Source organism: Lagenorhynchus albirostris, chromosome 14 (genome assembly GCF_949774975.1).
Source record: "Lagenorhynchus albirostris chromosome 14, mLagAlb1.1, whole genome shotgun sequence".
In the NCBI taxonomy this organism is placed as follows: Eukaryota; Metazoa; Chordata; class Mammalia; order Artiodactyla; family Delphinidae; genus Lagenorhynchus; species Lagenorhynchus albirostris.
The window spans coordinates 63,163,373-63,185,437 of NC_083108.1; the positions used below are offsets into that span (position 1 = coordinate 63,163,373).

The window sequence follows — 22,065 nt, forward strand, 5'->3', positions numbered from 1 at the left end:
AGAGAAAGACAGCAGAGGTATCGGGCGTCCACTGGTGTTGGCTGTAGGCATGCCAGCTATCACTTTGCTGGGCCAGTCACCCAGGACGTGGCCCTTTGGCACCAAGTATTGTAAATCACAAGTCCTGCATCTGTCCTGAGGAATTGGTCGGGAGGGGAAATCCAAACAGCAGCTCTCCTGGTCAGGACTCAGTCATGAGGGGCCTTAAATGCCACACTTAGGAGCTGCAAACCATGAACAGGAACGGAATGCTCAGCTTGCATTTTAGAATAATATTCTGCCTGCTGTTGGGGGTTGGACTGGACGGTGGCCAGGGAGGAAGCAGGGAGATTTGGATATTGCAGTAATCCGGCCAAGGGTGACTTGTGGAGGAGGGCAATCCACTGGAGGGGGTGGAGAACATGGCTTCGCCCTGGGGGGATAGGTCTTCTTTAAACTGGGAGCCTGGGGCCCAGGAAGGCCAAGCTATTCTCAAGTTTTGCAGTAACCGATCCTCTTGCCAAGGGGCTTTTTCTGAGTCTTGGGTTTGGGGACAGGGTTTTTTATCCAGGACGCTTGCTTAGAGAATGAGGGCATCATAGCCACAGACTTCAGGAGCTCCAGGGTTGTAGTTGGAGGGGTTTGGCCCTGCAAAGGAAGTGGGGAGGTTCCAGGCCCCCCTGCAAACCTCTAGATGGGCCCCACAGGGCTTCTGCTTTGCTGGAGGGATTAGCCGGGAGTGTAAGGAAGGTTGGGGAGGGGCGGCTTCCTGAGGTGTGGACCTAGTCTTTGCTGGGTGCAGAGGTCCACACGCCCTCCCCAGCCTCCACCCTGTGCAGTGGGCCCAGGGGAGGCCGTGGCACCTCCTTTCTCCTCCTCTATTTGTGTTCCTGGGGACTCTTAAGTCCCTCCTCTTTCAGCCCCCTCCGCGAGTGGGAGAAGGTGGCTTGGGCCAACACTTTCGACTCTAAATTCACTGAGTGTCTGCGCTGGAAGCGCCCTCAACGTCGTCCCCCCAGTATCATCCCCCCGCCCCATTTGACTCAGGTAGACATTGAGGTCCGGGTTAGGGGACTGACCTGGCGGCGAGAAACTGTCAAGAGTCCGTCTCCCTGTACCCTCCCCACCAGGGAAGGGACCCCAGCCCAGAACCCCTGAGAGGGAAGGCGGGAGAGCGAGGCCGCCGCTGATTGGTCCAAAGTTCTCCGGCACCATCCAACGGGCGGGGAAGGCGGGGCCCGGCTCGATTAATCAGGCTGCGCGCGGCCGCCGGCTGGGTAGCCGGTGGTCCCCGCCCCTGCCGCCGTTTCTGCCCCAGTCCTGCACTAATCCTAACCCCCGCCCTCGCCATGGGCTTGCAGCTCTACCTGGACTTGCTGTCCCAGCCTTGCCGCGCCGTCTACATCTTCGCCAAGAAGAACGGCATCCCCTTCGAGCTGCGCACCGTGGACCTGCTCAAAGGTGGGCCCGGCAGGCAGGCCCGGGGTCTGGGCCCCTGTGTGCACACGGACTCCCGGGGCCCCACGGTCAGGCGGCCTGCGCAGACAGACGGCAAGAGACAGACTCCAGTCGGAAACCGTGGCTTCGCCTATAAGTTGTGTATTTTCAGAGTCTTTACCTTTGCTTAGTGAATACTAACCGTTCTTCAAAATACAGGTTAGGAAGGAGCAGAGCAGGTAGAGAGCAGTGGGGGTGTGGGGCCGCGGGAAGTGGAGTGACAGCTCCAACACCTCCACACCTGGGCTTGGAGAAAACAGTGAACTGCCTCCTCATTCCCAGTGGAAGCAGCCCCCATCTCTTGAGTTTCTGGGTCTGCTGGCAGGAGGAGGTTGGACACCTGCATCTGGTCTCCTCTTTACTCCTACCTATGCCTGCCTAGGTCCCCTCCACTTACACAGAATCCGGGGAGGGGGCAGGGCTGTAACTGGATAGTAGGATAAGCTCTGGATTCAGAGCCCCTCTGGCAGACCCGGAGGGAGACCCTGCTTGGCCGAGCCTGCCCACCTTCTGCCTCTGGTGCCCCAGCGTGAGCCACCAGCTGCTTTGATGCCAGCTTGCTCTGACTTTTCAATGCTCCTTGGGGTGGGGGCTGGGCACAGAGGCAATTTCTGGAGGGAGGATGGGTAGGGGTGATTCCGTCCATGCAGTAGAAGGGCAAAGAGGCCCACAGGCGGTCGTACGGCCAGGCTGGATCCCGGCTCCACTGAAGCCCTCCGACTCCACATACATTACTTGGTGTACCGTCTGCACTGGCCCGGGACAGGGAGGTATGCAGATGTGATTCAGACATGGGAACCCCTGTGGGGGAGGAGCCTTGAAGGTTTGGCACAAGAAAGAAAGAGGAGCTGACCTGCAGGAGGTTGAGTGGCTGAGTCGGGCAGGTATTGCTGGTGAGAGCGAGGTTTGCTGAGGGCCGGGAGCAGGTGTGGCTGGAACTCTGGGGTGTAGACAGGTCACCCAGTTTGCATAGAGAGGGGGACTGCAGTGGACAAGGCTAGAGCCCAGGGAGGAGGCTAGAGTGTGTGATGCGTGGATGGAGTTGGCTGGGGCTGGGGTGGATTACAGCTGCAGTGAATCACCCTCCTCCCAAGTCCAAGCTGAGATGCTACTTGACCCAGGTTCCAAGGTGGGGCGAGTGGACACAGGAAGGGGGGACCTCTGGCAGGCTCAGCGTGTATGATCCGCTGACCAGCAGAGTGGCCTCGTCTTCTCTGATGCCCCACCTGGATGGAGGCCTCAGAAAGTTGGTGCCTGGACATTGGGGTAGGGGGTGGGCAGAGACCTCAGAGGGCTCAGAGTTCTCCCCACCTGCCTCACTGGTCTCTCCCACAGGCCAGCACTACAGCGATGACTTTGCCCAGGTGAACCCCCTGAGGAAGGTGCCCGCCTTGAAGGACGGGGACTTCACCTTGGCCGAGAGGTAACGGGTCCCTTGGCTGCACCAGTCAGCCATCTGTGTGTCCACCGTTGATGGCTCGGATCGTGGCTTCTGTGCCCTGAGCCCCTTACCAGCCCAAGGGTGGAGAGTGGATTGAAGTCAGCAGAGCTGCCCAGGGCTGGGAGGGGCGCCTGGTCTTCCTCCTGTTGCTGTCCCTGCCCTGGAGATGTTGGAGAATGGTATTGGAGTCACTCTCATCCTTCGGGACACATGTTGGGCACTGCTTCCTCATGGGAGATTTCTCTGAGCATACATCCACTTTCTGAAATCACATGACATTTTGTTTTTCACTTGGTGCCCTTAGTTCTGATGATAGGATGGCCCAACATAGAGCTGTGTGATCCTGGCTGTCACTTAACCTCTCTGAGCCTCACACTCCTACTCTGTACCAGAAACAGTGAAATGTTCCACCCCCAGGAGCTGGGGAAAGATGTGTGAGGAGCAGGGACCGGCCTCACCCAGGGCCTGGCCCCTGTGGAATGGTTAAGGAGTGACTGGGGCATGTCCCCCTGCACCCACCATGTCCCCCAGTGTGGCTATCCTGCTGTATCTGACCCGCAAGTATGAGACCCCCGACCACTGGTACCCCCAGGACCTGCAGGCCCGAGCCCGTGTGGATGAGTACTTGGCGTGGCAGCACACGGCCCTGCGAACAAGCTGCACCCGGACCATGTGGCAGAAGGTGAGCTTCAGAGCAGGGAGCCCTTCCTTGGTGACCAGGGGATGGTGCTTTCTGTCTAAAGCATTCCATTCAGACCTGAGACCTGAGAACACTAAATTCTAGAATGCCAGAGATGCTCCAGGGCAACCAACTTGTTTCCCAGAGGGGAAACCAAGGCACAGAGCCTGGGAATGACTCCCCCAATATGTCTTGATTCCTGAGCTGCTGGAAATTAATCTTGTGCCCTTTTGCACACTCTAGGCTGCCTGGGAATATTGTCTTTTGGGAGAGAAAAGAATCAAACCTTCACTTTGCTGCACATGTACTTTCCAGATGGAGAGGTGTTAAGTGAAAAACCTCAAAGTAGGAAGAAATAAGATATTTCACTAAATGTTGATCTGATTTCTGGGTATGCAAGGATTTATAAGCCTAGTAACAGTGGGAGACTTAAAGAAAAGGCTAATCGATTTTACACAAAATCTGTATAAGAAAAAAAAAAGAATGAAAACAAGCAAAAAAACCTGGGAAAGATCTTGGCAAAGAAATGTTAGAAAGAACATTAAAAAAATTTTTTATAATTTTTAATTTTTATTTTTGGCTGCATTGGGTCTTCGTTGCTGCGTGCGGGCTTTCTCTAGTTGTGGTGAGCGGGGGCTACTCTTCGTTGTGGTGAGCGGGCTTCTCATTGCAGTGGCTTCTCTTGTTGCAGAGCACCGGTTCTAGGCGCACGGGATTCAGTAGTTGTGGCATGCAGGCTTCAGTAGTTGCAGAGTGCGGGCTCAGTAGTTGTGGCACACGGGTTTAGCTGCTCTGCGGCATGTGGGATCTTCCCAGACCAGGGCTCGAACCCGTGTCCCCTGCACTGGTGGGTGGATTCTTAACCACTATGCCACTGGAGAAGTCCAGAACCCACATGCCGCAACTACTGAAGCCCGCGCGCCTACAGCCCATGCTCTGCAACAAGCGAAGCCACCAAAATGAGAAACCTGTGCACCACAAGGAAGAGTAGCCCCCACTCGCCGCAACTAGAGAAAGCCTGGGCGCAGCAACGAAGACCCAACGCAGCAATAAATAAATTAAATAAATAAATATGCTTAAAAAAAATAAGACGCTCTTAGAAGCCCATCAAAACACAGGAGAAAAATGCGCAGAAGAAACCAGCAGAGATGTAACTGAAGGACAGAGAGAAAGGGTCAATAAATGGATGAAAACATGTAACTTCAGTAAAAATCAAGCAAATGCACATTAAAAGAGCATGCAGATACCATTTTTACTTATCGAACGTGCAGAGGTTTTTGAAATGTGAACTCTGAGTTATTATTGGTAAAGCACTTAGTGTCTGGCACAGAGCAGGCTCCCTGCGTGTGTGAGGGAGTGTGAGCTGGCCCCTGCTGCATGTATGGAACCACTGTTCTGGGGGCCCATTTGTTGTTGTTGTTTTTGGCCGTGCAGCTTGTGGGATCTTAGTTCCCTGACCAGAGGTGAAACCCAGGCCCTCGGCAGTGAGCGCGGAAGTCTAACCACTGGACTGCCAGGGAATTCCCTCTGGGGGTCCATTTGGCACAAAGAAGGTTTCCATAGCTTTACAAGCTGTGGTGGGGGAGGAAGCCCGGTGCATTTGAGGGCAGAATGGAGAGAAGTCCAGGAGAGTGAGTGTAGATGTTTGCTACTCAGAGTGTGGGCCATGGGCCAGGAGCATGAGCGTCACCTGGGAGCTTGGAAATGCAGAGTCTCAGGCCCCACCCAGGTGTACTGATTAGGACCGTACACTTGAACCACATCCCAGAGGGATCTGCACGCACATTCCCATTTGAGAAGCCTGGGGTGGAGTGGGAGGTGGGGTGGGAGAGGATGGCTGCTGCCCTGTGTTGAGGCCTTTGCAGTGAGGGCACTAGGGAGCCATGGAAGGCTTTATGCAGGGAGAAGATATGGGCAGACTGGGATTGCCGAAGTATCCCCCGGCTGCCCGATGTGATGACCCAGGAAGAGGTGGAGGCTATCTGTGCCTGTGTAAGGGATAAGGCCTGGGCTGGTAGTGGCTGTGGGTGGGAAATGGTAGATGGGAGTGAGGAGAAATGCGAAGGATGGCTGATAGGTGGAATGAGAGCAGGAACCATGCTGGGCCTTGGGCAGACCCTGAGCCCTCCCCTGCCTGCCCGCCTACCAGATGTTGTTGCCTGTGTTCCTGGGCCAACGGGTGCCCCCTGAGACACTGGCATCTACTCTGGCTGAGCTGGACAGGTGCCTGCAGCTGCTTGAGGACAAGTTCCTGAAGGACCAGGACTTCCTGTCTGGGCCTCACATCTCAGTGGCAGACTTGGTGGCCATCACAGAGCTGATGCATGTGAGTGTCGTGGGGTGGGGGGCCAGCTGGGCATTGGGGTACCCTGGGAGAGAGCCAGTGTACCAGCTCACGTTGTCCTTTCTGGCTGGGGGGCCCTGGGCGGGTCACTTCCCCCTCTGAGCCTCAGCGTCCTCATCTGTAAAAAGGGGCTTAAAAACCCCACCCTGCAGGCTTATTGAGCAGCTTCTCGGTATTTCCTGGAGGAGAACCCCCAGCCTATCACCCGTGTGGCAGAGGAGGGAAAATCCACCCGAGGGATCCCTAAGTTGGGACATGCTGCCTTGTGCTTCTCTGGGTCCCACCCCTCCACCCGGCTTCCTCTCCCATAGCCTGTCAGTGCCGGCTGTGACATCTTCAAAAACCGGCCTAAGCTGGCTGCGTGGCGCAAGCGGGTGGAAGCTGCGGTGGGGGAGGACCTCTTCCAGGAGGCCCACGCGGTCATCATGAAGGCTAAGGACCTGCCTCCAGCCGACACTGCCATGAAGGAGAGGCTGAAGCCCCTGGCGCAGCTTTTGTTGCAGTGAGTACCGGGTGGGCCTGCAGAGCCACCATCGACGGAGCTCTGTCCTCAGAATAAAGAAATGGCACTGCCTCCCCTCGGCTGTGAGCGAGACACCTTCGCAGCATCCGGTCCACAGTGCCTTCCACACGCCAGTCCTTTGTTCCTTCTTCTGTCTGCCTGCCAACTTCACCCTTACCCCTTACACTCTGACTTCCATGTAACCTCTGGAAATAGCTTTAGTAAACACAGATGTGACCCTGACCCCCCCGGCCCTCTCCTGTTTGAAACTTACCCTGGTGCATCACTGCCCTGAGGCTAAAGGACAAAGGACGAGTCACTGAACTTTACATTTGAGGCCTTGCCCCCATCCCTCCAGGGCACCCCCTCTGGTTTCCCCCAGTAGCCCACCATTTTCCTGGCTCTACCCCCCCCCACCCCAGCACCAACTCCCAGCTTCCTCCTTGGCCTCCTGGCCTTGGCTCAGCCTATTTCTGCTGCTTACCGGGCTCCCCCTCACCTTTCCTGCTTGGTGCTCTTCCTGGTCTTTTGGCATTTGTTACCATGTCCGTCTCCAGGGAGAATTCCTCCAACTTCTCACCCTAGGCCAAGTCAGGTGACCCCTCTGGGCTCCTCAGCCTCAAAGCTTCCCTCCCTCAATCCTGGCAGGGAGCTGGTTCCATGCCCCCTGGACTGGCACATGTCACAGTTGACTTGGTAAAGAGAGTCACAATCAGGAATCATCTCAGTCTCCTGGGTCTGTCTCCTCCCTCTGGGGTGACGCTGTCTCCCACAGGTGGGGCGCAGGGCTGGTTCATGAACCTCCTTGCAGGGAGGGAAGTATCAGGTTAGTTCCTGGCCCTCCTGGTGCTGCTGAGGGGCTTTGCTCTCCCATGCCTACTCGTAACCCCGGCCACTGTCTTCTCCACGCTACACCCTGGGTCCCAGACTTGTCACCTGTCCCTCAGGATGGTCACAGTCTACCTGTCTTGTGTCCTAGACCCTCTGATATCTGAATCATCTAATAAAGGAAGGAGACAGGGTCATGGACAGACAGAGCCTCAGCCTGCCTGCCTCCCATAGAGGCTCCTTTAATATGTGCACTTAAATAGAATTTTAGATGTGTAATTGAAATTGTTCATATACACCCATACAATTTCAATTATCTTTGTCATTTACAATTCAAACAGCTTTACAACGTAGATGAGAGTACCATGTTTGGCTACCTCAACAGACCTACACGGTTTTTTCGTTTTAATTAATTAATTAATTTGGCCGCATTGGGCCTTTCTTGCTGTGCGCAGGCTTTCTCTAGTTGTGGTGAGTGGGGGCTACTCTTCGTTGTGGTGCACGGGCTTCTCATCGTGGTGGCTTCTCTTGTTGCGGAGCATGGGCTGTAGGCACATGGGCTTCAGTAGTTGTGGCTCATGGGCTCTAGAGCGCAGGCTCAGTAGTTGAGTGCACGGGCTTAGTTGCTCCGTGGCATGTGGGATCTTCCCGGACTAGGGCTCGAACCTGTGTCCCCTGCATTGGCAGGTGGATTCTAAACCACTGCACCACCAGGGAAGTCCGACTTCCACATTTTAAATAACAACTTTTGTTTCACCTATAAAAACATAGGGTCCTGTAAACATTGCTGGTAATTCTACTGGGACTTGGTGGCTCTCACCCCCCGGTGGGCTGTCCTTCACCGTGAGGTAAGGTTGGCACAGGCACAAGAGGCCACTAAGGTAGATGTCTTTGGGGGCCAGGTAGGGACGCAGGGAGCCCGAGGGTCTCTGCCCAGCCCCACTCGAGCCCACATGTATCACCAGGTGACCTGATCAAGAGAAGTGCAGATTCACACATGGAGCGTGAAGTTGCTTGACTTGGAGGCAACCCATTTAAAAATAATTTTAAGCCTCCGTGACGACGTAACGTTTTTAGGGTGGAGCCTGGGGAAGGCTCCTACAGGTGTGTGTGTTTGGGGGGGGGTGTTCAGACCTCCATCTAAATATTGGCTAAGAAGCAGAAGACCGCAGCAGCGCCCGACAGCTGCAGGAGACCGGAAACCTCGGCCAGTGGGGCGGGGGCGGGGGCGGGGCCTGTCGTGTGGGCGGGGCCTGGAGCGGCCAATGTCTCCTTGGGGGTGGGGTTACTCGGAGCCGGCCGGGCTACAGCACTTCCGGAAATCAGCGCCGTAGCACGCGGAGACTGTCGGCCGAAGCCGGGGGGTGTAGTCTAGGCAGCCAATCGGGGGGCGCTGTGTACCTGCCCAGCCAATGAGGAGCGGGTTTCCGCGGCGCCCCGCCTCCCCCGCTCCCTACAGCCCTGCCCTGGAGATCACCCACTTGGATTCCGTGCTTTCTTTCTCCCTGGCGGCCTTTCGCGCGCCTTCCCGCTAGAAATGCCGTTCGTTGAGCTGGACACGAACTTGCCCGCCGGCCGTGTGCCCGCGGGACTAGAGAAGCGGCTCTGCGCGGCCACTGCCGCCATCCTGGGCAAGCCTGAGGACGTGAGTATGCCCAGGGGAGCACGGAGAGGGAGGAGGTTGGTGGATGGGGTCGGGCTCTGTCCGCACTTCGGCTTCCCCACCGCGACCCTGACTCTTCCGCGCCCGCCTCCCGCCAAGTCTGACCTCCCGCTCTCCAAGACCCCGCGGCCCCACCCGCCACGTCTGCTCCTGTCGCCTTGCCCAGCCATGACCCCGACGTGACCTGCAAGGACCCCGGCCCGTGCCCCCGGCCCTGATCCCGCGGGGCCTGCGCTCTCCCACTCCGCGCTACCCGGTCCTCAGCACCATCCCGGCCTACACTGGCCTCAGGCGAAACTTTCGTGTCACCGCAGCGCGTGAACGTGACGGTGCGGCCCGGCCTGGCCATGGCGATGAACGGCTCGGCGGAGCCCGGCGCGCAGCTGCTCGTCTCCTCCATCGGTGTGGTGGGCACGGCCGAGGAGAACCGCGGCCACAGTGCCCGCCTCTTCGAGTTTCTCACCAAGGAGCTGGACCTGGCCCAGGACCGGTGCGTAGGGGCAGGGAGAGGACCCTCTTGGGACTGCTGCGAGACGGGGCAGGGATCCGACTTGAGGCCCTTCCTAAGGTTGGGGAAAAAATTAATTCCCCACCCTTCGCTAGAAGGATGTGGTGCCGCAGGGCCCCTTGCGCCCCCCGGTGGTGGGCCCACCTTGAGAGTGGTAGTGGAATTGAGTGAATTCCTGGCTCTGTAGTGGTCCCTGTGACACCTGGGCAAGGTGTGGCCTCCAGGACCTCAGTGTTTCCATCTGTGAAGTGGGAAGGCTCTCCTTTAACCACTCCCTGGGGGTACTGCATGGGATGGCACTATACTGCACCTGCCTTGACACCTGGTAGGGCAGGATGTTGTTACCCTGACAAAACCAAGGCCATTTATCATCTGCCTTCAGGCTTCCCCACATCTTAGGGAAACAGGTGTAATTTTCTAGAGCGTCTCCAAGCTGGTCGAGGAATTCTGGGTATGTCCTGAGGCTGTGACCTTTGGGCCTATGGCCCAATTAGGTCCCAGGTAAGGTTCCTGGGAGGGCCACAGAGTAGTGGAAAGAGCATTGGCCTGAATGTCTGGAGACCTGGGTTCTGGGTCCCATGCAGCTGGAGGATCCAGACAAACCTGGAAGTGAACCATCTCTGGTTTGTAGCCTTCTCTTCTGTGAATAGAGAGGCATGGATTAAACGATTCCCAAGAACACCTACAGCTCCCAAACCTGGGACTCTGTGGCAAGGTTAAAGTTTCTTCCTGGGTGAAAAATATTCCTGAGCCAAGTCCATGCCTACAAGGAACTAAGTATATGAGAAGCTTGAAAGAACCTTCCAGAATGGAGCCTTCATTGGCCCAGAAAGGCTGGTGAAGAATGGTTACTTGTGGGGGGTGCTCAGACCTGGTCCTCAAGCTGGGGAGTGATAATAATTCTAACAACGTAAGTAATGTGTAATTTACCATGTGCCAGATACTCCATAGGTAACTCACATGCCTGATCCCATTTGATCCTTAGAAGTTTTGTCCCCCTCTCCATACCCCTCGTGTGGACATGCCATCCCCATGAGGTAGATACCTCCTTTATGCCTATTTACAAATGGGAAAACAGGTTGTCACATATACCTCCTTGGTCCCAGGCTATCCCAGGTATCCTGTTTCTTCACAAGGAACTTCCTATCACTTCTGTGAGAGGGGCACACTCACTCACTCCATAGACATTACAGGGGTGGTGGGGGAGTCACCTCGTGCCTGGCCTTCTTGAGCCAGGCTTTGCAAAAACAGGCAGCTTGGGCACTGCGCATGCCCCCATGGGGCCTGCAGTTTGGAAGACAGGGCTCCCCTGTGAACCCACAGACAGAGCATACAGTGACCACAGAGGCCGCCATGTTGAGAGTCTGTTCTTGGTGGGTGATGATGATGTGCAGTCACCATCCCAACCTTGACATGCCCACTGCCCTGTCGGGGGTTGGGCAGAGAGCATTAATGGGTTGAGACAGGCTTGCAAAATGCCTGGTGGGCTAAGGCAGGCTGGCCTGAGAGCCCATGGTGGGAGTACCTGGCTAGGGGTCTTGGAATGTGAGGCATTAGCCAAGGAGCTGATGACATCTTTTTCTCTGTCTCCTGAAGGATAATTATCCGCTTTCTCCCCTTGGAGCCCTGGCAGATCGGCAAGAAGGGGACAGTCATGACCTTTTTATGATTGGCGTGGAGGGCATCCAGGGCATCTGTGAGCTGGCAGCCCCTTCCAGAGAGGCCTCCTGGCAGAGTGAGGGCCTGGTGGGTACCAGCTTCTGGCACCCCCACATGCAGACAGGCCTGTGACCTCACGGTCCTCTTCCCCATCCTTACGACAAATAAATGAAGAGCGTTGTCTCTCAAACATGACTTCTCTACTTCCCTTTACCCTCCTCCGGCATTCTGGGCCACCCTGGGCAGCAGGGGTTGGTTTATGAGGTGGGGACTTTAGGGAACCTGGGAGGTGGGATGTTCCTGTCTTCAGGGCCTCTGATTCATGTTTTGTATCTCGGCTGCCCAAATCAGGGTGGAGGGCTCAGCCTGGAGGCCCTGCTCCCGATGCCCATGTTCAGGCTGGTGGGGAGGAGCTGGCAGCTGGTCCAGCCTGGGCCTTCCTGCAGACTCTGCGGACCAGATGTTCCTGTCCTCAGCCTGGGCTTTAGGGACCTTCCGTGGACATTGCCAAACTTCACCTTCTCCAGTGAATCTTGATGAGAATTCAGTGTAGCTGTGCGCCTTGTAAAAATCCATGTCCCAGGGCTTCCCTGGTGGCGCAGTGGTTGAGAGTCCGCCTGCCGATGCAGGGGACACGGGTTCATGACCCGGTCCGGGAAGATCCCACATGCCACGGAGCGGCTAGGCCCGTGAGCCATGGCTGCTGAGCCTGCGTGTCCGGAGCCTGTGCTCTGCAACGGGAGAGGCCACAACAGTGAGAGGCCCGCGTACCGCAAACAAAACAAAACAAAACAAAAAAAACCATGTCCCAGAATGGCAAACCCAGAAATGCAACATCTGCTTCTAGAAATGGAATGAATGGGATCCCGCACCCCCATCTAAAGAACATACCATGCTTTTGCATTTCAGAGGATATACAGGTTGGGTGGGGGTAGCCCAAAGGAAGTCACCTTTTCAGTTTCCTTCCGGATGCAGAGTTTACATCTCTGGGTGCTATGTTTCTCTGCACAATTAAAGCTTTGATCATTCCGTGCACCAATGAAATGCCAAATTGAGATCTGCAGTCTATGCAGTCCACCTGGTTAATGTTAGTTTCCAAAAGAATGTGCCTGTGCCTGCTGTGTTTACCTGACCACCGCTGAGGACTTGTTAAAAGCTATAGCTTGGAGTTCCTTTCCCTGGCTCGCTGTCCCAGCTGTTTCTGCTCTCATTCCTTCTGCCAACATGGATGTCTTGCTTCCCAAAGGAGCTCAGGGAATGTTTGTGGGTTGAATGCAAATGAATGGTTGAAGTGCCTAAGGAGGGATTCATGCCTAACCCTTGCCAGGACCATAAGGTAAGATCTGGTCTCCCCAGCTTCAATCTTATCCCCTATTGTGAGTGATGTCATCTGTTTGCTGTGAGGACTGGCCCCTCCCCCCCCACGGGCATTACCTCTCCCCGTTGTGGCCCTGAGTTTTACCCCCTGAAAACACCATGCTGCATGAGGCTCCTGCAGCGTTTCTCAACTCAAAACCTTGCCACACAGCTAGCTCCCTGCTGCTTGCACCACCCTTCCCATCTTTGTTCAACTTTCACTCCAGAGCATCTTTCAAGATACAACTCAGTTGTGGGAACTGCATACAAGGTTGCAAGTCATCCAGGAAAGTTTGAAACCATCTGTTTATGCTCTGTTTAACCCAACCCTGCCCCTTATACTCCTCGCAAAAATCAAGGTTGGCGACTCAATTATTTTTTTATCTACTAGCATATCGTTAAAGCTTTACTGTACTGAACCGTCTATGAGTTCTTCACCATGGTTTTACTGTCTATAAATAAAGTCAAAAAGCCATAACATTCGTTCTTTAAGTCATTCTTGCTGGACTCAAGCCGCTATGAATGTCAACCAGTGTGAAGCCCTTCCCTAAAACGCTTAGCTCCCAAGAGCGTTACCCCTGTGTCCCAGGCCCTTGTCAGAAACCCGTCAATGCTGGGCCCTCCTTCCGGCTCTGTTCTGTCACTTCCTCCCCGGTACGTTCATCCCCCGCTCCCCCTCCCCCTTTTTCTTTTGCTTCAGTAGTTGCTTGTATCTGTGACTTTTAGGTTTCAAATCCTTTTCGGAACGAGGTGAGGTCCAGGTAATGTGAGAATGCTCTTCCGGCCCCGGTTCCCTCCAAGTGTCCCAGGTTTCCACGGCCTTCAGAACACCTGTCGCAGGTTGTAACAGTAGTGCGGCCGTCACTTGGCAGCTGCTGCGGGCCAGGCCCCGAGCTCGGTGCTTCCCGGGTACGACAAGCGGTGGGGAGGGAGCGGGCGCTGAGCCCCCAGCCGCGCTCCGGCCGAAGGGCAGGGCTGCGCCGGGCACCTGCAGGGTCCTCGCGCGCCAGCTCCGCGGGGCGGCGCGTGAGCGCTTGCCGACTGGCTGGTGGAGCCGGCTCCGGAGCCAATGGGAGCGCGCCTTGTTGTGAGGCGCGCAGCCGGCAGGCGCGGGGGTCTGGCGGACAGGCGGTTGCCGTGGAGACGCCTGGTGAGTTCGCTGGCAGCGGGTTTGGGGCGGCCCCGGGTGGGGGCGCGGCTCTGCCCTGCCGGGGGCGAGGGTTTGACGGGCGGCGGTGGCGGGGTCCGGCCGGGCGGACGCTGGGGCTCCTCGTGGGGAAACCGAAGCCGGGACCCGGAGCGGCCCGGCTGGGCCCCGCTGCCGCGCGGGCCTCTCGTCGGCTCCTGCTCGTCCCGGGGGGCTGAGAGGGGCTCCGCGTGGGGGCAGGGATCACAGTGGCCGCAGCGGGAGCCGCCGTCCGGTCTATGGCTTCGGTGCCGGGCCCCGCGCTGACCACCGCCTCGCGTCCTTCTACTTCACCTTCACGGCGGCGTTGCGCGGTGAGCGCCCCTCACTTGTGGAAACTGAGGCCGAGGGGACGTGCAGCCGCTTGTCCCGAGTCCCCGGCTCCCCCGCGGGCCGTTGGCTCCAAACTGCAAGCTTTGACTGCCCCACCGCCCCGAGGAGGCGGACCTGGGCCGGATAGAGCTTCCTGATGCTGGCAGGTGTCTGCACAAGGGGCTCTGGGGGCCCTCCACCCTTAGGGGCCTGGGTTACTACAGGTCGTGCTGTGTATGCGGATTCCATGCGGCGGCTGGGCTTCCTTCTGGGTGACTCATAATCGTTCTTAGAACTGGAGTATCCGAGTAATAGTATTATGTCTTGTGGCTGTAGTAAGTATGAGTATACTTATAATAATATAAGTATTCGGGTGCTATACTGTACTGAGTACTGTGGTCGCAGCCAAAGACAGTATGTAAGAGAGTGGTGGTGTTTCAATAAAATTTTATTTAGGGACACTGAAATTTGAATTTTATGTAAGTTTTATGTAATTTTCACGTGTCACGAAGTTTTTCAACCATTTAAAAATGTAAAAATCATTCTTTGCTCTTGGGCTGTATGGAAACAGTAGGCTAGTGAGCTTGCAGACGCCTGATTTAGTCCAAAGACTCATGCAGTAGAGGAAACTGAGACCCAGAGGGGTTATCTTATGCCATGTCAGTCACACAGCCGGGTAGTGCCCCAACTGAGCTTAAGACCTATTCTTCCCGACTCCTTCCCGACTCCTGGGCCAGAGCCTGCTAGGAAACATCACCACTTACCACTGGATCAGGGTACGAGGTGCTCAAAGTGTGCTGTTGTTATGTGTTCTGAAGGACATGAAAACTATAAAGAGTTTGAAAACTTGTGAGGTTTAACTCCTGAATGTGCTGTTCTGAGAAAATGCAACTGTTGTGCTGGGAGACTGAGAAATGAGTACCAGATACTTCCCTTCTCATCTTTATACAGTAGCTTTTTTTTTTTTTTTTTTTAACTCCTTTTTGTGGTTTCTAGGGTTTGTGGTGAATAATATGGCTATGGTCCTCATTCTCACATTGCTTACAGATGATAAATATATAATCTCAAATGGTTATTTCTTTGTAAAGTTTTTATTTTAAACTACTTTGTGTGTTTTTATTGAAGTATAGTTGATTTACAATGTTGTGTTAGTTTCAGGTGTACAGCAAAGTGATTTGGTTAGACATACATATATATCTTTTTTTTCAGATTAATTTCCCTTATAGGTTATTACAAAATATTGAGTACAGTTCCCTGTGCTATACAGTAGGTCCCTGTTGGTCATCTATTTTATATATAGTAGTGTGTATCTGTTAATCCCAAACTCTCAATTTATCCCCCCCACTTTGGTAACCATAAGTTTGTTTTCTATGTCTGTGGGTCTATTTCTTTGTGGTATATAAGTTCATTTGTATCTTTTTAAAAATTTTTTTAGATTACACATATAAGCAATATCATATGATATTTGTTTTTCTCTGTCTTACTTCACTTAGTATAATGATCTCTAGGTCCATCCGTGTTGCTGCAAATGGCATTATTTCATTCGTTTTTTTTTGTGATATTAATATATTTAGTTTCCTTATTTTTTTGTCTGCATCTGGTCTTAGTTGCGGTACGTGGGATCTTTTGTTACAGGGCGCGGACTCTTGGTTGCGGCGTGTGGGCTTCTCTCTAGTTGTGGTGCGCGGGCTCCAGAGTGCATGGGCTCTGTAGTTTGCGGCACGCAGCCTCCCTTGTTGAGGCACGAGCTCAATAGTTGTTGCCCGCGGGCTTAGTTGCCCCGCGGCATATGGGTTCTTGGTTCCCCCACCAGGGATTGAACCTGCGTCCCCTGCATTGGAAGGCAGATTCTCTACCACTGGACCACCAGGGAAGTCCCTCATTCTTTCTTTTATGGCTGAGTAATATTCCATTGTATAAATATACCACATTTTATTTATCCATTCATTTGTCGATGGACATTTAGGTTGCTTCTGTGTCTTGGCTATTGTAAATAGTGCTTCAGTGAACACTGGGGTACATGTATCTTTTCAAATTATGGTTTTCTCCGGGTATATGCCTGGGAGTGGGATTGCAGGCTCGTTTGGTAGCTCTATTTTTAGTTTTTTAAGGAACCTCCGTACTGTTCTCCATAGTGGCTGCACCAGTTTACATTCCCACCAACAATATAGGAGGGTTCCCTTTCCTCTACACCCTCTTCAGCATTTGTTATTTGTAGTTTTTTTAACACTTTATTTATTTTTATACATTTATTTATTTATTTATTTTTGGCTGTGTTGGGACTTTGTTGCTGCACGCGGGCTTTCCTTTTAGTTGCAGCGATCGGCGGGCTACTCTTTGTTGTGGTGGGTAGGCCTCTCGTTAAGGTGGCTTCTGTTGTCGCGGAGCACGGGCTTGAGGTGCGTGGGCTTCAGTAGTTGTGGCACATGGACTCAGTAGCTGTGGCTCACAGGCTCTAGAGCGCAGGCTCAGTAGTTGTGGTGCACGGGCTTAGTTGCTCCGCGGCATGTGGGATCTCGTCGGACCACAGCTTGAACCCATGTCCCCTGCATTGGCAGGCGGATTCTTAACGACTGCACCACTAGGGAAGCCCTGTAGGGAGTAGGGGCGGAGGGAGGGCCTTCCTTCCTTAGTCCAGAATCTGGCAGCTGAATCGGTTGCTGTGAAGCCTGATCTGTCCACAATCAAAAGCACGTGTGGAAATCCACTCCCAGAGAAGAGTGAGTCCTTGGGGAAGCTGGTTTGGCCTCTGAAAGGTCGACTGAAAGACACCACCCAGAGTTGATGGGGACTTCATTCTCTCCCTTCGCTCTTCACAGGGGCACTGCCCCTTGGGATGTGTGTGTGTTTTCCCTAGGTACAGAGTTTTAGTGCTATAGTTTCTACTTTTATCGTCTTTTTTTTTCCAGATTGTATGGTGGTCACAGTGCCCATTGTAGCATAGTTTATAGTCAAGCAGCAGTTTCCAGAGTTAATCAGCAGAATTCTTTTTTCTAAATGTGGAACACAGGAGATAAAATAGCTATCAGCCTCGTGGGGTTTCAGTCTTCCTCATCTGTGAAGACTGTACTTTCTTTCTTCCTTGTAGGAACCCTTGGAGAACTCAGAGCCCATTGTGAAGGTCTTAGCTGTGAGCTCCGTTGGCAGTAGCAGTGGTCATTTTATTTTATACATGTGGAGCACGTGTTCAGTCTCTGCCAAGGCTCATTTCCACTGCCTGCTGGGCCCTTCGGGGCCTTCTGCCAGCCTCTCAGGTGGGACTGTTCCTGGCTCCCTCCTCTGCCCTGACGGGCTTGTTTGGTGGTGCTGCCTCTTCCTCCCCGCCCCACAGGCCAGAACCCCCGCTGTTACCCGGCACCCCTGCTGCTCCCTCCAGCCTCCCAGGGCCCCCGTTCTGTGAGTTTGCCTCCTGGAACGTGTCCCCCCCTCTGTCCCCAGTGCCACTGCCCCAGCCAGGCTCCTGGCATCTCTTTGTTTAATAGCAGCACATAGTTCACAGACCAAACAGCTCGCCTGTGTAGGGTATACAATTCAGTGAGTGTAAGTGTATCCATAGAGTTGTGCAACCATCACCACCGTCAATTTCAGAACATTTTCATCACCCCAGAAAGAAGCCCTGTACCTGGTAGTAGTCACTCCCCATGTGTCCCTCTCCCCTAGACTACTTTCTGTTTCTGTAGATTTGCCTATTCTAGACATTTTGTATAAATGGAATCAGACAGTATGTGGCCTTCGTGACTGGCTTCCTTCATTTAGCGTGTTTTCAAGGTTCATCCATGTTGTAGCAAGTACCAGTGCTTTAATTTTATTTATCACTGAATAATAATCCATTGTATGGACATACCACATTTTCTTTATCCATTTGTCAGTTGACAGACATTTGGGTTGTTTCCACCTTCAGTCTGTCATGAGTAATGCTGCTGTGAACATTCATGAACAAGTTTTGGTGTGGACATGTTTTCATTTCTCTTGGGGGTGGAATTTCTGTTTTTGACATTCTGAGCAATTGCCAGACGGGTTTCACCATTTTTCGTTCGCATCTGCGAACGAAATGGATGAGGTTCTGATTTCTCCACATCCTCACCAATCCTGTCATTTTTTTAGCAGATTTCACACTGGTCTGCCTACCTCTAATTTTTGTCCTTTTATATTTCCCTCCCATCCTCCAGGCCCCCTGCCTCTGCCTTCCCGCCCTCTACCCCACTGCTGTCCCTTCCTGGGGTTTAACACAGGGCTTCCTCCTTCACCTTCCTCCATCCCTTCGAATGACTTGTTCTCCACCTGTTGCCTGTGTTTCTCTTTATTTCATTCAACTTTTGAAAAAATAATTGTTTATTGATCTGTAACCTCTGCTGAGCAGTGAGTCCTGGGGGCAGATGTCGGTCTAACTCCCCTCTGTCCCTGGCCCCTGGTCTGGCAAAGGTGGGCATTCCGTCCCAAGGACCAGGGGCTCCCCGGGTAACAGACTGAAGAGCCATCCCGAGGCCCACTAGCCTGTGTGCCCAGAGCCGGGAGGCCCGTGGGTTTGGACATGGGTTCCTGGTGGCCTGGTGCTTCCCGGGCCCTCCCTCAACCTGTTCTCCTTCCTCCATAGGAGCCGCGTGGGCTGGCACTGCCCTTCCGGTGCTGGTCAGTGCTGGGCGGTGCTGGGCGGTGTGCCGAAGCCTCTGACTATGGTATGTGCTAATGCTCACCTGCTCTGCGGTCCTCCGGGGCGAGGGCCATGTTCTTGGATGGGCCCTGACGGCTGTCTGAATGGGGCAGCGTTCCTCCCCAGAGGGCTCTTGGCACCCTCGAGGGTGTGGGTGCCCGCTCTCCTGTTGGGTGGTTTACAGGGCCGCATCACCATGGCTAGAGAGGCACACAGTTATCCCGTGTCATTGGAATCTGTTTTTCCGATGCCTGGGTCTTCTGCTGTGTCGGGCCATTGCTGGGGTGTCCCCAGCCTGTTCCTGTTGTAGTGGACACGCTCCCTGAACAGGTTGGTGTGGTTCCCTCAGAATGTCCCAGTCCTCCTTTTCCTCCGCATCTGGGGAGGCCGTAGCTGTTTGAGGCCGAGTGTGTTACAGAGTGTTGTGCGTGTTGTGGGTTACTGAAGAGATGAGACACGTCTCATCTAAAAGCAACTCTTCCGTCAAATCTCTGCTTCTAGATTCGAATCGCAGCCTTAAATGCCAGCTCCACGGTTGAGGATGATCATGAAGGAAGCTTTAAAAGTCACAAGACCCAGACAAAGGAGGCGCAGGTGTGTGGTCAATGGGCTTCTCTGCAGCTGGACCTTGATTCTCATTTCTGCGGGTGGCACCATGTTTCAGATGCATCCCGTTGTCTCCTGAATGGGATTTTAGAGGAAAACCCTGTTTACAGAGATGGCCGGCTCTCCATCTCCTGTTTGACCTGCTTCACTTAGAGAGGGTCACGCTGAGGATGGTCACACTGTTTATTCTGAGTGTGCGTGGGCCCTTCTGCAGCCGGAGCTGGCTCTTCACTCAGCTGGTTGTGTGGGCCTCAGAAGCTGGCACACCCAGGGGATGGCAGCACGTCACTTTCCAGGGGGAGGCCCCGGAGGGTGCTGCCTAGCCCAGGTCTCACTGGTGGTCTGTGGGGAGCACGGATTCTTGGTCTTTCCTCTCTGCCACGAGGCCCGGCACCACTTCCATTCCAGCCTGCCTGCCTTACTCTCCGCTGGCTCTCCCCATACCTCCTACGCGAATATAACAAGGGTTTGCTCCGGTCTTTGTTTTCCCTGGAATAAGCATACACCTCCCCCTTCTCGGGAGAAGCCAGGACAGTGTGTGGAGCCCTCACAGACGCTGCTAGTCAGTGGTCCCCGGCCCTGAGGGGTGTCAGTGGGGCTCAGCCTGCCCAGTGCCCCCTCTGCCCCTCCCGGCAGCGAGCAGGCTGAGGCAGAGCAGCACATAGAAAGCAGTGGAAGCCTTCCCTGCTCTCTCGGAGTCCCTGGGTTATTACGGCTGCTGGGGCCACTCTCCCAGAAAGCGTCAGCGAGGCTCACAGAACCTTGGCATTGCTCTTCTCTGTGCCCTCAGCCTGCCTTCTGCTGTTGCTTAGACTCAGGTGAGCCCGTGCTGCTCGTGTCTCCTTGGGGGGCTGCTGAGGGGCTCTTCTCCCAGTGATGAGCTCCTGCGAGCTTGGAGCGTTAGGACTGTTTCCAGCACAGAGCGTGCAGCTGACGAGTAACATGGCCTTGACAGCAGCCCCCTCTCACACATTGTTGGCTTAAAAAGACAAACCTTTGTGCTGTGTGAAAATGTCTCCTGTCTTGGTTTGCAGGAAGCAGAGGCTTTTGCCTTGTACCACAAGGCCCTGGATCTGCAGAAGCACGACCGGTTTGAGGAGTCCGCCAAGGCCTACCACGAGCTCCTGGAGGCGCGCCTGCTGCGAGAGGTGAGGCCCCAGAGGCCCTCTGCCCCCAGCTTCCCCGCCTGCGGAGCGTCCACCTCTCTGGCTTGCTCTGAGGGTTGGGTGAGTCCAGAGAAGCATGCAGAACGGTTCTAGGTGCAGAGTAAGAGCTCCGTAAATGCCAGCTGCTCTTCCTACTTGGTCTTCACAGCCACTCTGCCAAGTGCGGGTGCATTGTCCCCAGTTCACAGTGTGGAGATGGAGGCTTAGCGAGGTGGTGTTGGCTCAAAGCCATGCAGCTAGTGAAGCATCAGAGCTGGGAGTGGCATGCGGGAGCCTCTGGCTGGCTTACCGATGCTGTAAATGTCACCATCTAGGCTTGGGCCCTCAGGCGTGGCGGTAGTGCCAGGAGGGTTCCCTCTGTGTCTTTTGGTGCCCAGACGGCCCGCAAACCGCCTCTTGGTGGTCTGGCCTTTCTCCTCTGTGTGCTCGGAACTGGGGGGTCCTTAAAGGACATCTGGGGCCACGCTTTCATTTTCCAGTGGAGGGTGGCACTGGACTGGCCCAAGGGCCTGTGGCAGAAGCCAGCCCTGAAGCCAGGTGTCCTGCTGACTGCCAGCTGAGGCTTCAGAGCCTGGGTGTCACTTTACTCCTGTTTGCTTTGTTCTCAGGCAGTTTCGTCTGGTGATGAGAAGGAGGGGTTGAAACACCCTGGGCTGATGTTGAAGTACTCCACGTTTAAGAACCTGGCCCAGCTGGCTGCCCAGAGGGAGGACCTGGAGACAGCCATGGAGTTCTACCTGGAGGTGCTCCCCTCAGCCGGGTCTTTGGGAGTTCTTGGGGGAGGGGTGGGGTTGTGGTGCTGTGTCAGCTGTAGTGCCCGAGGCCCCAGGCAGTAGGTGACAGTAGCAAGTTCAGAGAGGGCTGCATGTGTGTTCTTCCTCTGCCACACAGGGCACACATGACCATGGGTGATTGCTTCATTTCTCTGGGCCTCCAGGTCTACATCGTAGAGTTGGAGTGATATAAAGAGGGTGCTGAACACAGGGCCTGACCCCTGGCACCCAGTACCTACTCAGAATTGTACTGCCATTATTTCTGTCAGGCCGGCTTACCTGTGTGGGCACCTCTGAGGCGCCAGCACCATGCACGTGCTCACCCTCATGCCGTCTGGCAAGGAGGGCGTCTTTATCCTCATTTTAGGGATGAGGATACTGAGGCTGGCGGCCACGCTGCTGGGCAGTGTGGGAGTATGGATGTGAACCCACGTCTGTCTCCCACCCATGCTGTTTCTAGAATCCCAGAAGGTTTCTGTATTTTCTTTTAATTCTACTTCTTGCACTTCTTTTACATATCAAATATGTAAGGAGTACAGGTGTTCAGAGTGACAGAATGTATTAAGAACATGTTCTGAGTTAGATAAATTGGTCCACGTGACTTCCCTGTCATTCCTTGGGCAGTCTGGGTGGCTGGGCTGGTGCTGTGCCCTCCTGCCACCACGGATGCCCGCTCTGGGGAGCTGACTGAGTGTGCCTCTGCTGTGCTGCTACCAGGCGGTCATGCTGGACTCCACGGACGTCAACCTCTGGTATAAAATTGGACACGTGGCCCTGAGGCTCATCCGGGTCCCCCTGGCTCGCCACGCTTTTGAGGAAGGGCTGCGGTGCAATCCTGACCACTGGCCCTGCTTGGACAACCTCATCACTGTCCTGTACACCCTCAGCGATTACACCAGTGAGTGGGGTGTCGCT

General features: G+C 54.5%; 3 protein-coding genes across 4 annotated transcripts in view; all 3 read left to right on the top strand.

Moving 5' to 3' along the window:
• Window positions 1–1,254: 1,254 nt before the first annotated feature.
• On the top strand, window positions 1,255–6,685 carry LOC132504180 (glutathione S-transferase theta-3-like). Of its 2 annotated transcripts, XM_060121304.1 has the most exons (5): window positions 1,255–1,440; window positions 2,812–2,899; window positions 3,449–3,599; window positions 5,746–5,922; window positions 6,252–6,685. In XM_060121304.1, exons 1-5 carry the CDS (start codon window positions 1,329–1,331, stop codon window positions 6,444–6,446), a joined length of 723 nt encoding a protein of 240 aa, XP_059977287.1. In that variant the 5' UTR covers window positions 1,255–1,328; the 3' UTR covers window positions 6,447–6,685. The 2 variants fall into 2 exon arrangements, with proteins under 2 accessions (XP_059977287.1, XP_059977286.1); XM_060121303.1 differs by lacking the exon at window positions 1,255–1,440 and having other exon boundaries at window positions 1,506–2,899.
• A 1,890-nt stretch (window positions 6,686–8,575) lies between these two features.
• On the top strand, window positions 8,576–11,290 carry DDT (D-dopachrome tautomerase). The gene is made up of 3 exons (XM_060121305.1): window positions 8,576–8,915; window positions 9,248–9,423; window positions 11,038–11,290. Exons 1-3 carry the CDS (start codon window positions 8,808–8,810, stop codon window positions 11,108–11,110), a joined length of 357 nt encoding a protein of 118 aa, XP_059977288.1. The 5' UTR covers window positions 8,576–8,807; the 3' UTR covers window positions 11,111–11,290.
• A 2,220-nt stretch (window positions 11,291–13,510) lies between these two features.
• CABIN1 (calcineurin binding protein 1) overlaps window positions 13,511–22,065 on the top strand; it is a 97,950-nt gene continuing 89,395 nt past the window's right edge. The window contains 7 exon segments of the mRNA XM_060121434.1: window positions 13,511–13,606; window positions 18,549–18,578; window positions 18,580–18,630; window positions 19,107–19,199; window positions 20,246–20,359; window positions 20,986–21,120; window positions 21,868–22,048. Coding sequence (XP_059977417.1) covers window positions 13,526–13,606; window positions 18,549–18,578; window positions 18,580–18,630; window positions 19,107–19,199; window positions 20,246–20,359; window positions 20,986–21,120; window positions 21,868–22,048 — 685 coding nt within the window. The 5' untranslated portion in view covers window positions 13,511–13,525.

Coding starts and splice junctions, on each gene's coding strand:
- LOC132504180 (XM_060121303.1), top strand. CDS start 2,505: ATGCGTGGATGGAGTTGGCTGGGGCTGGGGTGGATTACAGCTGCAGTG. Junction 2,900..3,448: donor GACTTCACCTTGGCCGAGAG/GTAACGGGTCCC, acceptor CATGTCCCCCAG/TGTGGCTATCCTGCTGTATC. Junction 3,600..5,745: donor CCCGGACCATGTGGCAGAAG/GTGAGCTTCAGA, acceptor CCCGCCTACCAG/ATGTTGTTGCCTGTGTTCCT.
- DDT (XM_060121305.1), top strand. CDS start 8,808: ATGCCGTTCGTTGAGCTGGACACGAACTTGCCCGCCGGCCGTGTGCCC. Junction 8,916..9,247: donor TCCTGGGCAAGCCTGAGGAC/GTGAGTATGCCC, acceptor GTGTCACCGCAG/CGCGTGAACGTGACGGTGCG. Junction 9,424..11,037: donor CTGGACCTGGCCCAGGACCG/GTGCGTAGGGGC, acceptor TGTCTCCTGAAG/GATAATTATCCGCTTTCTCC.